Source organism: Micromys minutus (genome assembly GCF_963924665.1).
Source record: "Micromys minutus genome assembly, chromosome: 1".
NCBI lineage: Eukaryota > Metazoa > Chordata > Mammalia > Rodentia > Muridae > Micromys > Micromys minutus.
In genome coordinates this window covers 22418975-22435028 of record NC_137969.1, presented here as the reverse complement: position 1 = coordinate 22435028, position 16054 = coordinate 22418975, and the positions used below count along the sequence as shown (strand labels likewise).

Genomic DNA, 16054 nt, shown 5'->3' with positions numbered 1-16054 from the left:
CAGTGCAGGGACAGACAAAGAAGAGACTTACGAATCTATTATTCTGTCTTACATGAATTTATTATTCTTGCACACGTCTTTCTAAAAGATTGATTTGTAGAAGTATAGCTGATATGGGTGAGGGGTGCAAACAAACGTCACACAGTTCATGTGTACATCTGGATATACTTAGAGATATGAACAGATCAGTGCCTCCCAAACTCCCCTGTCCCCCAACCCTTCCTTTTTTCATGGTAAGAACATTTCACATGAGACCCATTCTTAATCTGATTTTAGATGTGTAATACATTCCTGTTGACCACAGGTATGGTGTTGTAAAATACATCTCTATGGTTATTCATCTACTTCAGTGAGAGTCTTATTTTATATTGACCTGTAAACTGTCCACCCATTTTATCCCATGGGGTCATTAATAGCCAAGCTCCTTTATGACGGCTGTATAGTATTCCCTTGTGAGAATGTGTGACACATGGTTTTACTCAGTGATGAAGGATTAGTCTGGTCCTTTCGAACTTGGCTGATGCAAACAATTGTACAACAATCACACAAATGCAGACAGTTCTTCAAGGTCCTCACATCAGTGCTTCTGGATAGACACTTAGGCTTGGCCTGCTGAGTCTATAGGTATGTCTCCTTTTAGTTTTTGAGGAAACTCTAGTGTTGTCTATACTGATTGTCCCCTTCGATACTCCTATGAGCAGGTCAAGTTTCTAGCTTACCCATCCTCTTTGCTAATCCTTAGGCTTTTATTTTTTTCCTTGTTTGGATAGTTGGACAACAATTTGCCTGCCTCTGAGCTGTGAATCACATGGCTTATGTCTCTCCATTTTTATTCCTAGAATGTAGGATACTACTCACATGCCAGTGACTGATCTAGAAATATTTCTTAACTTTGTTCTGAGTATAATTTTCAAAGTGCTTTAGGGGCAATAACTCATGAAACAAAGAAAAATAAACTATGCTTTGAGTTCCATTCTTCACCGACCAGGTACAGGTACCGTAAGAACATCGAGTTACATATTTGTTTTCATTTAAGTTAGCAATCTGTAAACTCCAGATATTCAAAGACAGACGCGCTTAGCTGGAACACATATCCCAAAGGCTTAAACAATAGGCATATGATCATAATGTAAGTCATACACAGTACAGGTCATCTTTACAAATTGACTGTATCTACACACATGGTAATAACTATATCTGACAATGAGTTAGGTTTAATTTTTTTCTTTATTATATTTAGAATGGATTGAGTTGCTTATAGATATAATGTAGTTAGTCAGTTGCTTTCTTCTCCCCAACCCCCCTTTTTTTCCTGGGAAAAAAGTCTCCTCTCAACTAAGTTGTTGAAATATTTTCTGGTTTCAGGATCTTTTGAAGTCCCAGGAGTTTTAAATATTTAACATTATTCTCACCCCAAAGATCTCAGTGTTCTATGAAGACAGAGCTACAGAAGAGGGAGGAAAAGTGGCCTGCATTTGGTCTCTCACTCACTCCAGGGCTTCCAACATCTACAGCAGCACTTAGCCACAAGGACACACACAGCATGCAGCGGGGACTGTGACAATCCTGTATGACAGATGCATAAGGCACAGATTCAGACTCTGTATGGCTACGCGGTCCAAAAGAAATCGCTGGGATACACGAATGCCATAATCAGATGAAGCCGAGACTCCCGGCATCCTACTTCAGTGACATTTTAAAAATGGAAACCGAGACAGGAGCTGGAAAGATAAAAACACCCCAGGGTTTGGCCCATCACTGAATTTCCAGCCAGGGGTTCAATAAAAGCAGGAAATGGAGAGCAGAGAAACTGCTTCCCAGCTCCTGCTTTCGTCATCAATACGCTGTCATTAAGATCTAGCCAAAGTGTTAGAAGCATCTCTTGTAAGAGTAAAATACATCTAATTCCCATACGCTAGCGTTTAGCTTATCTATTGTAAGCGGAATGCTCTCACTGTAACAGACACCGAAATAGTAAACACAGGGATATTGACCAGCAACTCAGTGGACAAGTCCCTGGCAAGTACTCTCTGTCCCTGCCACAGAACTGACGGTGCAGATGTCCAGGCAATGAGTTGGCATAGAGAGGCACCAGATCCTGGCCCTTTCTGCTTAGCATGACGCGCTAGGCTATGGGCAATCTGGGTCTTTATCGTAAGACAGCATGGATGAGACTCTCCAGAGATGTGGCTCAGGCTTGCATGGCTTTTGCTGTCCTTTCCCCCTTCTCAGAGGTGGCAGTACACATCATATTCCCATCTCCTCTGCTCACTCCCCTTTGTCCAGCTTTAGAAGGTGCTTTGTCATCAGCTTCTGTCTATCTGATGCGTTGGGTGCTCCTGCCCTTGTAAAGAGGAACACCAGGCGGGTATCTGTGGGTAGATGCCAAGAAGCCTTCTCAGGGAGCACCTTGTCTGCCGTTTTACAGACAGTACTGGGGATTGCTTGTTCTGTTTTCATTTGATTTTTGTCTCTGTCTCCTTGTCTCTCTGTCTGTCTCTTTCTCTCTCCCAGCCTGGTCTTATGTAATCCAGGCTGGCCTTAAACTTGCCATATAGTCAAGGATGATTTTGAGAGTCTGACGCTCCTGCCTTTACCTCCCATGTGCTAAGATTATAGGCGTGTACCACCACACTCAGTTTTATACAGGACTGGAGATTTAATCTAGGGGTAGGAATGCATTCTACCAACTTAGCTACACCTTCTGCCTTCTGTCTGGTTTTATTTCTCATGAGAACTCAAATTGCATTAATGCTCCATGAATTTTACATGTGGCGTTTGATAATAACTGAAGTCATGACATATGGCATACCTATTTAGTTCCTTTTGTTGAACTTACTGTGGTATAAGAATTTATGGTAGATAAATATGTATTTTAAGGCCTCTCCCCCCACCCTCCATTCTTAATTTCCTCCCTCCCTCTCTGCCCTAGCTCAATTTAAACATTCCAGAGTGGAGGCTGTGACTGGGATGATGCGGTGACATGGAACAGGCAAAATGGGTTGCAGTCTGGACTTGCGTCTTGTACTAAAAGACATTGGTAGCTCTTTGAGTGTCCACTGCCTCTGTCTTAGGAATACATGCAAATTCTCTTTGCCTGAGAAGAAACAGCATCACCATATGCTGTGCCGCCCACGGTAAGTACCAGTACTTGTTTGAAGACAGCTCTTCTGTTCCCTTGAATGGAAATGCATCATTAAACTATTAAAAATGTCTTCACCGTTACTCAAATGAGTGCTTCATGCTTGGGAGGAGCCAGGATCCTCTGCGCTCCCTGATATGGATCCTCTAGCTCCACTGACGTCACAGTTCACAGAGGAGGCCGAAGTCTGGACCTGTGGCCACGGCACATCATGGTCCACATATTTCTGCTGTCTGCCTTCAAGCTGGCATTTCTAAGGGCTCTTGTTCTTCACATTGTTCCTCTTCCCTGTGATTGCATTTCTAGGATTACAGATAAATAAAGCTAACATCCACCATTCAGGATATGGGACCAATCAAAATTAGCATCCTGACAAAATTAGCATCCTAAGTCAGGAGGTTATAAAATACAGTCAGCCTGATGTCCCACCCAGAGTGTCAGTTTGGAGAATCTCACACCCTCTGTAAACATTGGGGCTGTCAGATCTTGTCATGTTAGCTACTCATCACTAATGTATGACAGCCATGTCTGTAGTTTTTCTGTTTAGAGAATACTTCTTAAACGTAGGTTTAATGTAGGTTACAAACATTTCTTCTATGACTTAAGCTTTCAAGTCATAGTTGAGCTTTCAAGTTCCATTACAGAATTTTTTTTTTTTTAACGGAGTCAAAAAAGTCATCCCTTGAAGACACAGAAAATAATGATTTGAGATAAATGCAGATGAAAGGACCAAATCCATTGAGCCAGGGATGAGACAAGGCCCAGGCCGCTGACGTGGAAATATCTGGCTGGGCTACTTACTCGTGAAGCGTCTGGCTGGAGCACTGAGTCAGAAGGTGCCTGGCGAGAGGCGGTGGCTGTGTGAGGTAGCACTGCCCCCTGTGTGCAGCCTTGTCTTTCCCATCTATTAGCAGGATGGGAAAATACATGTAGTGTTCAATGATGTCTTCCACAGAGTCGAACATCTGAAACACAGAAAAGAAGAATGAACACCTTTGAACGCATCTGCTGCCCGTAAGGCTGGGCTCAGCTGTGGTATGGGACTTAGGGAATGTGGACCAGTTTTGTAATTTTGACATTGTTGAGAGACATACTAGAAAGTGATGAGATTAGAGGCTCAACCTGCAGCTCAGCCTGGTCTGGACTCTGTAATCCAGATGGGCCTTGAACTTGCAGTGATCGTCTCGAAGCGCTCTAGGTTTAGCCAACATGTCTGGCTATTTTATTTTGTCTTGAAGATATAGCAAATGAGCCATGAAAGGAGGCGTGACAAGCGGGAGGAGAAGACAAAGGGGAATCACAGCACATGACTTAGATGGGTTGTCTGTGAGGTCACCACGAATGAAGAGTTTAAAGCTTGGCGGTCCTGCCGTCTGCTAGCTGTGCGACCCGAGGGAAACTTCTTGCACTTGGTTTCTCTGTCTACATTGGTGGTGACATTTGGGACTTGCCGCTGGAATTCTCTGTGAGCGTGAATGGTGCTTAAGCAGGGACAGCATTTGGGAGAAAGGCTTCCCGACGTTCCGTTCCTGCACACAGCAAGGGTCTGTGAATGAGGAACTGTGGGATGCATCCTAGACTGTCTTCAGACTCCTTAGGAAGAAAGGAGTTTTTGAATTTCACTTCCAGTTTCAAACCAAAGCTTCCCCCCCCCCCCTTTTTTTTTACACTTAACAAAGAGGCCAGTGCAGAGAACCTTTCTGTACAGCGCTCCTCCACTGACCAGGTTCACAGGCAGCTCAGGGAAGACTCTTTCCTGGTGTCAGTGGTCAGGGGCAAGGGCAAGGGCTTCCTCTTCTCACTTTTGTTCTCCTTGGCATTGTTCTGAAGTAATCAATTTGCTATCTGTAACCTCCCTCACTAGTCTACTATGTGGGTGAATTCTATAATACCACAGTATTAGAAAACAAGGCAGGTGCAATAAACCACACTCCCACCCATTCTTAGGGACTCTAGTGATGTGCCCACAGCTGTAGCATGGCCTGAAAAGGCTGGGAGAAGAGTCTGTAATTAAGCTCCTATTTTTAATCTTAGATTTTTTTCCCCCCAGGAGAAGAGTGGATGTCAAATGTCCTAATATTAGATTCTAAAATCTGTTTAAATCTTTTGTGTCTGTCCTATGTGCAGACTGTGGGCTGCACATTTCTTTTCCCTTGTTAGAAAAAATGGAGTGGGAGAGGGAGGAAGAGAGGGAGGAAGGGAGAGAGAGGGACAGAAAAAGAAAAGAATAGGAAGACATGAGGTGGGCTGGAGAGATGGCTCAGATGGCACAGTAGTTTGTTTACTAGTTTCTGAGCTTCACTTTCACCATCTTTAAAATGCAGATGAAAGCAGTCCCTTTCTTTAGGGGGTGGGTGGGGTAGGGGCCAGTGCCTCTGCATGGGGCCTGTATGCGAAAGTTCAGCAGATACTTGAAAAGGAAAACTCGTGCCTGCAGGGTGCATTAAGAACCAACACAGAAAGGGGCTTTTAAATGGACATTGGTATGCAGTAATTGTAACAGTTTGTGCAGACGAAGAAGGTGGAGTCTACAGGTGGGCTCCTCGACAGCTCAGTACTGCCAAGGCAGCCATGGATGGCTCCCAATCTGATAAGATGCTATTAGGATGTAATTACAGAGGGGTTATGCTGTCTTTTTCCCCTTAGCAGGCCAAAGAGTGACATGTTGGAAACAAGACTAAGATCTTAGTACAGGCTCTGTTTCTCCCAAGTAAATGGTCCTCCATGTGTCCTTCCTAAAGATGCTTTAAGGACACACACACACACACACACACACACACACACATACACACACACACACACATACACACACACACACATACACACACACACACACACACACACAGAGAGAGAGAGAGAGAGGGGGGGGGTATGTGGGTAGGTGGGCTGGGAGAGCAAAGTACAAATTCCTGGCCAAAGGAGTATCCATTTCCTAGTTCGATATATATGAAATAAACATGAAGCTCAAGTATTTGAAAATCATACAACTTTTTTGGGGGGGTTGGTTTTTGTTGCTATTGTTTGTTTTTAAGAAGAAAACTTCTGTGAGCTGGAAGAAGATGTTGAAGGATGCTGTGAACTTGAGCTACTGGTCCCCCTTGAGGTAGCTGGTCCCTTCATGTAGATAGGTTTCTATCTGCATGTGGCTGTCACCTAGTTAACGACAGAACTGACTGGTAAGCACAAGAAAACGGTAACTATTAATTGTGGCAGGATCTGTCTGTCTGACTCTGTTTTGTCCGTTGGCCTGGTAGTCCTCAGAAAAATAAACTGGCCACCCTAGTTTTTAATACAATGCCTTCTGAATGTGACTGTGTTTGGGCATTTCTGTGGTAACCTACTTACTGGCTCAGCTCACACGCTCTCGGCTGAGGAAGGACTGGAGTACTGATCTGTCTATTTGAGTTACAGTCTTGCTGCCCTGATAAGATACGCCCCCAAAAGCAACTTGATGGAGAAAGGGCCTAGTCTGGCAATGGGGTGCAGTTTGTGGGATAGTCCATCGAAGACCAGAAGTCTGAGGCGGTTGGTCATATCATATCCGTAGTCAAGAAGCAAAGAATTGGGCTGGAGAGATGGCGCAGTGGTTAAGAGCGCTGACTGCTCTTCCAGAGGTCCTGAGTTCAATTTCCAGCAACCACATGATGGCTCACAATGATCTATAATGAGGTCTGGTGCCCCCTTCTGGTGTGCAGGCATACATGCAGGCAGAACATTGTATACATAATAAATAAATCTTAAAAAAAAAAAAAAAGCAGAGAATCATAAATGTTGAGACTCAGCATCCTTTCTCCTTTCGATGTGGTTCAGAACCCAAGCCTAGGGATTGGTGTGGCTCTGCACACCTCCATTAATGGGATTAAATCCTTGGGGGCTTGTTTTTTAGGAGATCTAGCTAGGTCACATTGACCGTATTTACCATCTTCTTGCCTCCTCTCCAGTGTTGGCTACCTCTCCCCAGGCCGCGTGTGATTCTCAGAAAAGGACACTGTTTCAGAGACTGGACGTAACCAGAACTCTTCCTGCAGCCAGATGACAGAACTGTCACTCATGGGCCTGCAGGAAGCACTTGCTAAGCCCCCGTGATGTTATTTCAACGTCTCCTGATGAACAACAGGTGTCTACGGAAGTCCTGGATTTAAACTGTGTAAGTTGGCAAGGGCTGTCATAACAGTGGAAGGAACACCGTTTGTCAGAGCAGACTGGAAGAATCAACAAAAATGTATCTTCCCACAATTCAGCAGGCCCGAGGTCTCAGGTGCCTACATGGGTGCCTCTTCCTGAAGCCTTTCTCCTTGGCTGGCTCAAGAGGGACCAGTAGCTCAAGTTCACAGCATCCTTCAACATCTTCCAGCTCACAGAATTTTTCTCTCCCCGTGTCCTCATCCACATGTTCTTTCTCTGAGCTAGGTTTTTTTAATCATTAAAAAATATTAGAATTTACTTTGAAATATAGTTTCCGGCCAAGTCATTCATTACATATATACACTGGTATTGTAGCCCAGGGCAAACTTGTCAGACAAATGAGACCACGGTGTAAAAAAAACAGTTCGTGTTCTTACATTTAGCAAATGTATATTAAGATGGTCTGGTTTGTTTTACTTTTCAGGGTATGCTTCTATAGACACTTAGAGCGTTCTCATTCGTCAACTGTGTACCCCAAGCAGGCTTTCTAGGGACAGCACTGTCAGGATACCTGGTAGGTGCTAGGTTGCAAAAATGTTTTCTGATTTTCTGAAAGCTACTCAATGATCTTCAAAGCTATTTTAGTTTAAAAAAATTGGGAGTGGGCAGAGGCTAGAGAGATGGATCAGTAGGTGAGAACACTGTTTTCACAGAGGGCCTGAGTTCTGTTCCCAACACTCACATGACAGCTCACAAACAAACAAACAGCTGTAACTCCAGCTTCTGGATAACTGATGCTCTTCTGGCTTCCTGGGCACCTTATGTGCACGCCCTCGCGCTCGCGCTCCAACACACACACACACACACACACACACACTCAGATACCCCCCACACATGTAATTAAAAATCAATATTATAAAAGGCTTTTAGTATGGCTGTTGGCAGATACCTATTCACTGCATTTACGAAATAAGGCCACTTACTTATTGTAAGCCCATATGCCCTCCACACATCCTCCATTGTGTGACTTAGGAAGATGCCACTGTTCATTAACAACAGGTTGAATGTCCTTTCAGTATACATTATGGTGTTGGCTTGAGTATTCCTAAATAATTTTAGCTGTCAAATGTCTATCTGCTTTTGGACCTGGTATTTTTTAGCTGTCTGCTTATAATCTAACTTCCTATAATTAATTTATAAAACCATGATTCCTTTCCCCCCTTAATAAAAATTAGAAAAAAGTTGGTTCCTTTGCCATTCCCCAAATCTAAACTTAAATGGGACCATTTAAGAGATGCTCAGGGACTGGAGAGATGGCTCAGTGGGTAAGAACACTTGCTACTCTTGCAGAGGCCCCAGGTTCTATTCCCAGCATCCACATCTGATGGCTTACAAACCCAAGTCCAGGTTTGATCCAATGCCCTCTTTTGGCCTCTGTAGGCAACTGCATGCATGTCTACGTGGTACATATACATGTACTCAGGCACACGTGTACATTTAAGTGATGCTTAGAGAACAGTAGCACTTGTGCAATTGTAAAAGTGTCCACACAACTGTTATTATAGTGCACATGGTACAAAACAAGCCAAATGGTTAAATGGTTATAGTCTGATTATGGGGCTGCATCGGCTAAGTTACCCTGAATTTGTTTCAGAACAGTCGGTCGCTGTTTGTGAACACAGCTACATGCAGATAGTATTTTCTGTTTTTCAAGTAGCTCAGTGCCCCTGCTTGTGTATTCTAAGGGTTAAAGAGAATGACAACCAGGTGGCTCGCAGGCTTGGGAAGGACACTTGGTAACAGTGGCTCACTATTCTTCTCTTGTGTCACTCTGATTAAGGTTGTGACAGGGTGCATGTGACAAGGTCTAACCTGGGTCATTGGCAAAATGTTTGTTCTTCCCCTGTTCAGTATGTCTACAACCACTGATAGGTTACAACTAGTTACAAGTAGCAGTTCTCATTTTTTTTTCTGTTTTGAGATAGGGTCTCTTGTAGCCCATGCTGGCCTAGAAGTCACTATATAACAAGGATGAACCGGATCCTCCTGCCTCTACCTCCCAAGTGCTAGGATTTACACTAGCATACCTGTTTTAGATAGATGGAGTCCAGAACTTCACCCACACCAGGCAAGTGCTCTACCCACTGACCCACAATCCCAGTGTTTCTTTTCACTAAAAAACCATTTTCATTTTCGTATCCAGATCCTTGACTTCTATTAAGCTGCTGTTTTAGTCTTCCTAGCATTTCCAGACTGAGATGGTTGTTATATCACACTACACCAGGCTGTTGGCTTCTCTGTGGGTTTTATGTCTGGTTTTCAGATGTGTGGCAGGATCATTGCATAGTGGGTATTGCTTTCTGATAGACCCCATTCCTTGTCTCAGTACAGGAGTTTCCATGGGCCATGCTGATGACTTTGGCCTAAGAGCTGGGTCCAATGGTTGAGTGTTGGCATGAACGTTTGAGAAAAGTCCTTGCATCTTCAGCCTTGGAGAGTCCCAGCAGACACAGAGAGCCCTCTCTCTCTTTCCAGGAGAGATGAGGCATGGGTGGAACCCAGCCCAAGAACACCCATGAGAGTTTCTGACCATCTCTGCATCTCTGACCCTATGGCTTCCTGGTGCTTCTCTTTTATATATGTGTGCATGGTATATGCATGTTTATGAGTATTTAGGTGTCTATATGTGTGTGTATCAGGAGGGCAGAGAACAAGTTTGTCACCTTTCAGGCACTATCCACTTCATTGTTTTTTGAGATAAGTTCTCTCTCTGGCCTGAGTTTTCTAAGTAGGCTAGGCTGGCTGGAAATTGTCCCCACTTCCCCAGCTTTGGGATTCTTCTTTTATAAATGTTTATTTTAAAGAATCTAGTCCTGTTGGATTAGAGCTTATGGCTAATGCCACTTAGGCTTAAGAACCTTTGTAAGGGCTTTATTTCCAAATGTAGTCATATGGTGAACTCCTGGGGGCTCAGACTTCATCTTGTAAATTTGGGGGACAAGACACATACTCCACCCCTGTCTCCCTCTAGCAGATGAAGCTGAGGTCTGGAGCTGTTGGATGTCCATCACTGAGCAACAGGGGTCCAGATCTTAAGCTCAGAGTAGTGAATGGATTTGCCTGCAGAATGCCGTTGCTTTTTTTCCTGAACAGTTTTTTTTTTTTCTAATAGGTTTACGGGGCTGAGGGACAGTTAGTGGCGTAATGGACTGATGTATGGTGAACTGAACATAGCATTACATGTGCCAGCATGTTCATCTGAAGGAGATCACTGCAGTGCCACTCTCCCTGTCCTGTGTCCACTGGGGCATGTAGCGTCTCTGTGATGGTTTGCATATGCTTGTCCCAGGGAGTGGCACTAGTAGAAGGTGTGGCCTTGTTGGAGGAAGTGTGTCACTTTGGGGGTGGGCTTGGAGGTACTCCTCCTAGTTGCCTGAGGATACTCAGTCGGTTCCTGGCTTCATTTGGATGAAGATGTAGAGCTCTCAGTGTCTCCTGCACCATGCCTGTCTGGATCCTGCTATGCTCATGTCTTCATGATAATGGACTGCACCTCTGAACCTGTAAGCCAGCCCCAATTAAATGTTGTTATTTATAAGACTCGCCTTGGTCATGGTGTCTGTTCACAGCAATAAAAACCCTAACTAAGACAGTCTCGTAAATTCTGTTTCCTTTTTACTTATAGCCGAGGAAAGGGCGGTGGTGGATGGGTCGTACCTACCTCATTTCCTCTGAGTCCTGTGCCCAGGGCAAACTGCTGATTGTTCTCGAGGAAGCGGATTTTCACATTGTAGACCTTGTTCCCATAAAACACCACCAAAACATATGGCTCTGCCTTAGATTTTGTGGAACAATCTCGGACCAAAAAGGTACCATCCTAAAGCAAAAGGAATTGTGGTTATCATCTCAGACGTGCAAGGACCCTGGCTCTAAGGTGACATCGACAAAGATGCTCTTGTGAGATTCTTGGATGGATTTAGCTTTTGGCAGCCCAGTCCCACATTCCATTTACCTCTGTGACCTCTGTCTGACTGAGTGCCTATTGGGGTTTGGATATGAAGTGTCCCCTCAAGTGGTTTATGTGTTAGCAGGTGGTGACATAGAAAAGCAATTGGTTCACGAACATGCTACCATCATAAGGTTAATCCACTGGTGAGTTCGAAGCTGAATGGGCTATTTGGAGGTGGAGCCTAGTCTAGGAAGTAGATCATCTAGGGGGTGTTTTTGAAAGATGTATCTTGTTCTTATCTTCTCTCTGCTTTCTGGCCACTGTGTGGTGGGCAGCCCTTCATCCATGATGCTGCTGCTTTGCCACAGACCTAAAAGCAATAGATCAGCCTGCCAGGGGCCGAAACAAGGAGCTCAAAGAAGCCTTCCTCATGAAGTTTTCTTTGGGTCTTTTGTCACAGCAATGGCTAACACAGTGTCTATATGGATGATATTTTTACCGCCTGATGAGTGTGTACCAGATACACAATGGTGCTTCCTTCTGCCAAATCTTTCTCAACTTCCTGCATAATTCTTACAATCTTAATGAGGCTCCAGCCAGGGTACCATTTCCTGAACGGACACCTGCTCTGGGTCTCCTCTCTGTTACACATTGTCCCCTTCCTGCACAGGAAAGTCCTCCTTCATCCCTCTCTGGTGTGTTTCCCTGACTGTTGATATGTCCTGCTTATCCTGGAGATTCAATCTTATTCTAGAGAGAAATGGAAGCCACCACAGACCAAACAAAGATCTTAGCCCAGTACATTGGAGCCCTGTGTGAGGGAATTTCAATGCAGGATCAGGGTTTGCAAAAGATGGATGGGGCTTTGCAGGGACTGATGCCCTAACGAGTAGAGAAATGGAGTAGGAAATACAGCCTGCAGGGTCAGGGCAAGGGTGGGGCAAGGAAGAGGAGATAGAAAACAGACCAGAAGTATCCATTTCTGAGGCCCAGGGGTGGACAGCCAAGGGATGCAGATCAACAGAACTGAAAAGTCCAATGGCCAAGAATAGAGTATTCACTAGAACTAACCAGACACATGGGAGGGAACTGCTCAAGATGAAGATGTGAAGCTGAAAGGCAGACTTTCCTTGAACACACAAGGTTTGACCTCAGGGTTATACAGTGTCATCACATGCTGGAGCATACTAAAAGTCCATGACTATAAATGTGTGAAAATGTGCATAGTTGATGAAAAATGTCATAAAAATAGCATAGATGTAGTTATCATGGATGATGATCTGTATTTCTAGTTGCTACAGTATCTATACAGATTGTATGGGATATTGATAACTGTAATCGATAGTATAGTAATCTGTAATACGGTATCAATATACTAAATAGTATGTCATGTGATACGATTCTTTTTAAAAATTTTTAAAATTTATTTTACATATGTGAGTACACTGTTGCACTCTTCAGACATACCAGAAGAGGGCGCCAGAACTCATTGCAGATGGTCGTGAGCCACCATGTGGTTGCTGGGAATTGAACTCAGGACCTCTGGAAGAGCAGTCAGTGCTTTTAACTGCTGAGCTATCTCTCTAGCCCATGATATGATTCTTTAACACTAAATTTAAGGATAGCATGATTACTTTGTGCATGCATTATAATGATGTGGGCGGTAGAAGTCTACTGAGAGCTGCCCTTAAGGTGATTGGCATCTTACATACATTATTTCATTTGGTTTTGCATAAATCCAGAGAAAAAAACATTTACCCCTATTTACAGAGAATTAAGACTTCAGAGCCTAAGCAAATCTCCCAGGCTTAGCAGTTGGGTCCAGCATTGACACTGTATATGAGGGTGTCATCTACATAGTTTATGTTTGAGAAATGAGCAGTCAAACTGAGACAGGGAGAGGGGAGGGCCAGAAAGATGGCTCAGCCATTAAGAACTCTTGCCCCTTTATCATGAGAACCAAGTACATGGCCATGTCAGGCAACTTACAAAAGCACACCTCTCTCTAAGGGATCCACCACCTTCTTCTGGCCTCTAAGGGCACCCACATATACATGTGCGCGCGCACACACAGACACACATTTAAATAATGCAAATAAATATTCTTTAATTGCTAAAAACTAATAAAAATTGTCTCATAGTGTTTTGAATAAGTTGCATTCATAGCTGTTCTTGGTCATATGTGGCCAGTGGTTGGACAGTTAGCAAACGATGAAAGCCAAACTCCCATATCTAATTCTTAAGCATGCTGACTTCTGTTTTTAAAGGTGATAAGGAGCCATCTTCGACTTCCTCTGCCTGACACATTTATTCATGAGCAAAGGCTTATGACTCCAGTACAGAACATTGCGAGATCAGGAAGGGGGACGGGGTCCAAGAACTGGAGCCAAACTGGGTGTTTTATCATCTTAAACTCTGCAATGCATTTGTCAAAATAAATCTGAGAAACCTTTCACTTAAATTAAATTAATCTTTTCTAAACGGGAAGCACATTCTGGCAAATCGGTGCAAACAGAAAAGGCAAAGACAGTTGCTCAGCTTAGACACTGTTACCCTGTGTTTTAGGAGGGACACAGTGTAGGCACAAGGAGAGGAAGGGGCATTGGAGGAGCACCAAGCCCTGCTATAGTGATGCCCAAAGTACGGCAAGTACAGTGCTCTCCCAGTACAGCTCACATGTGGGCTTCTGCATCTGGGTCCTCTAAGGCTGTTGGTGGTGAAAATCCAACTATGTGAACATAATGGTACATTGCATACCGATTACCCAAAAAGGGAAGCCTTGGCCAGCTCTACCATCACTAGGATGGACATGTTTGAGGTTTTGACAGAGAAAGAGGACAGAGATTCTGGGACAGACCGGATAACAACCCCTCAATCTCCATCCCACTGCTAAGAACAGTCATTGTAGCTGGAAGCAGGTGAGACTTGGTGCAATGGATACTTATCTCTTTGTTGTAAATGAGACCATGGCCTCAGCCTCCCCACCTAGGGGATGGGGTAGTTCCACTTATTCCTGATGGGGTCAAGATGATTTGTTAGCAACCGTCTTAGTCTCTAATGCTAGTGTTAGCAGGCTAACATGAAAATAGTAACTGAAAAATAAAGTCATTCTTGTATAGTTTTGGAGGTCAGAAGTCTAATGTGGATCACATTGGGATAGACTAGCATGGGGGAGGGGTATGGAGTTTATGTCTGTGACTCTGCTAGTCCCTAGAAGTCACCAGAATTATTGCTCATGTTGCTCCCACCATTTTGGCCTGTACTTCCACAACCAAATCGGTTCCCTTATATTCTTGCCTCTCTCTTACTGGAGATCACAAGGGGCCACTCAGCCCAGGATAACCTCCCCATTGCAAGATCTCCAACTTAATCTAAGTCCCTTTTTCCATATAAAGTGATCCACTCATGGGTTCTAGGATTAGGACTGGACATTGTGTGGGGGAAATGGCCATTATTTGTGTATCATAGATTATTTAATTATTTAATGATAAATAATTAAAAATTTTAATTTTAATTCTGATTTTTTTAGATGCGTTAGAGACCTATCATTTATTCCTGAATTAACTGCCGTCTTCCTGTTGTACTTTTATATTCAGCAGTGGCCTGGTTAAGGAATTATTGGTCCTTAAGCCACAGAAGCTTCCTAGTATCTCTAAGCAACCCAGTGTAATTCTGAGCTTGACAAAGTAGTCACCCAGTAGTCACTTGCTTTTTTTGGTGAAATCTGTGACTGTCATTTGACCTACATACAAACACTTGAGTTCTCCATTTGAATGCCATAATAGGGTGTAACCTCCCTATCCTTTTTGAAGTTAGCTTTGGCCTTGGGATTTGGTCAAGGAAGAGATACAGTATGTTACTCCTGGGGAGATGTGTGAAGAGCCACAGTGCCAAGGTGGAACCCCACATAGCCCAAACAAATCTATCTTGAATCTGGTGTGCAGGGAAGAAATAGTATCTTGGGATAAATGGCAGAGATCTCAGGGATATCTGTTTCCGCAGCCTGTCATATTCTGGGTTGCAGCATTCTGTTCCTTTCTTGAAGAAGTCAGATATAAAGACTCAACTGTAGCACGGCTGTGTGTTTAGTAAGGCGATGGAACTTGAAGAGAGCAGAAGGAGGCACTGCCCATTGTGACCCACTGCACCCCGATACCACATGCCATTTGCTAGTCACTCCCTTAGCACTGATACCTTTAAAAACTGCTTTACATTTTATGAATAAACAGTCAACAACTAATCTTGTTTAGGAACTTGGGAGAATCAGAGATATATGACAAGTGGAAAAACCAAGTCTTAGGTTGGAAACCATCTTACGTATTTCCAAATTTTCAGAAAATCATTTTTCATAATCTCATCTGTATATTTAGTGTTCTTTTATCAAAGATTTTTTCCTCTGGAAGTAACTAGAAACTATACCCCGTTGACCTTTCTTACTAATTTCCTCTCCCACAGAACTGCTTCTCTCTAAGCCCCCTTCCTACTTTTGTGTGTGTCATATGCACACACAAAAAGAAACACACAGGATGGCCACAGAAACAATGTAGACGAATTACCTTGTTCTCTCTCATTAACACTTCTTCCACCGCCTGACGACTGTATTCTCCGACGTACCATTCATTCTGCTGGACATCCTATGGTACAAGTTCAACGAGGAATGTTTTAGGATTAAAGGGAGGTATTCATTATAAACTAATTAATTCAGATTTACTTTTGTTCTACCCGTATCTACTCACAGACTAATTGATAGATATTCAACCTAGAACATTTCGTTCTGGAACCTGGAAATGCCCACCGATGCTGTGAGAAGACGGGCACAGAATAAGCTACTGCAGCTG

At 43.6% G+C, this 16054-nt stretch overlaps 1 protein-coding gene across 1 annotated transcript in view; it reads right to left on the bottom strand.

Annotated features, from left to right (window-relative positions):
- Positions 1 to 3939: 3939 nt before the first annotated feature.
- CLNK (cytokine dependent hematopoietic cell linker) overlaps positions 3940 to 16054 on the bottom strand; it is a gene marked incomplete at both ends in the record, with an annotated part of 119700 nt that continues 107585 nt past the window's right edge. The window contains 3 exons of the mRNA XM_080942080.1: positions 3940 to 4107; positions 10989 to 11144; positions 15773 to 15850. Of these exons, the coding sequence (XP_080798206.1) occupies positions 3940 to 4107; positions 10989 to 11144; positions 15773 to 15850 (402 nt within the window). The remainder of the gene's footprint in view (positions 4108 to 10988; positions 11145 to 15772; positions 15851 to 16054) is intronic.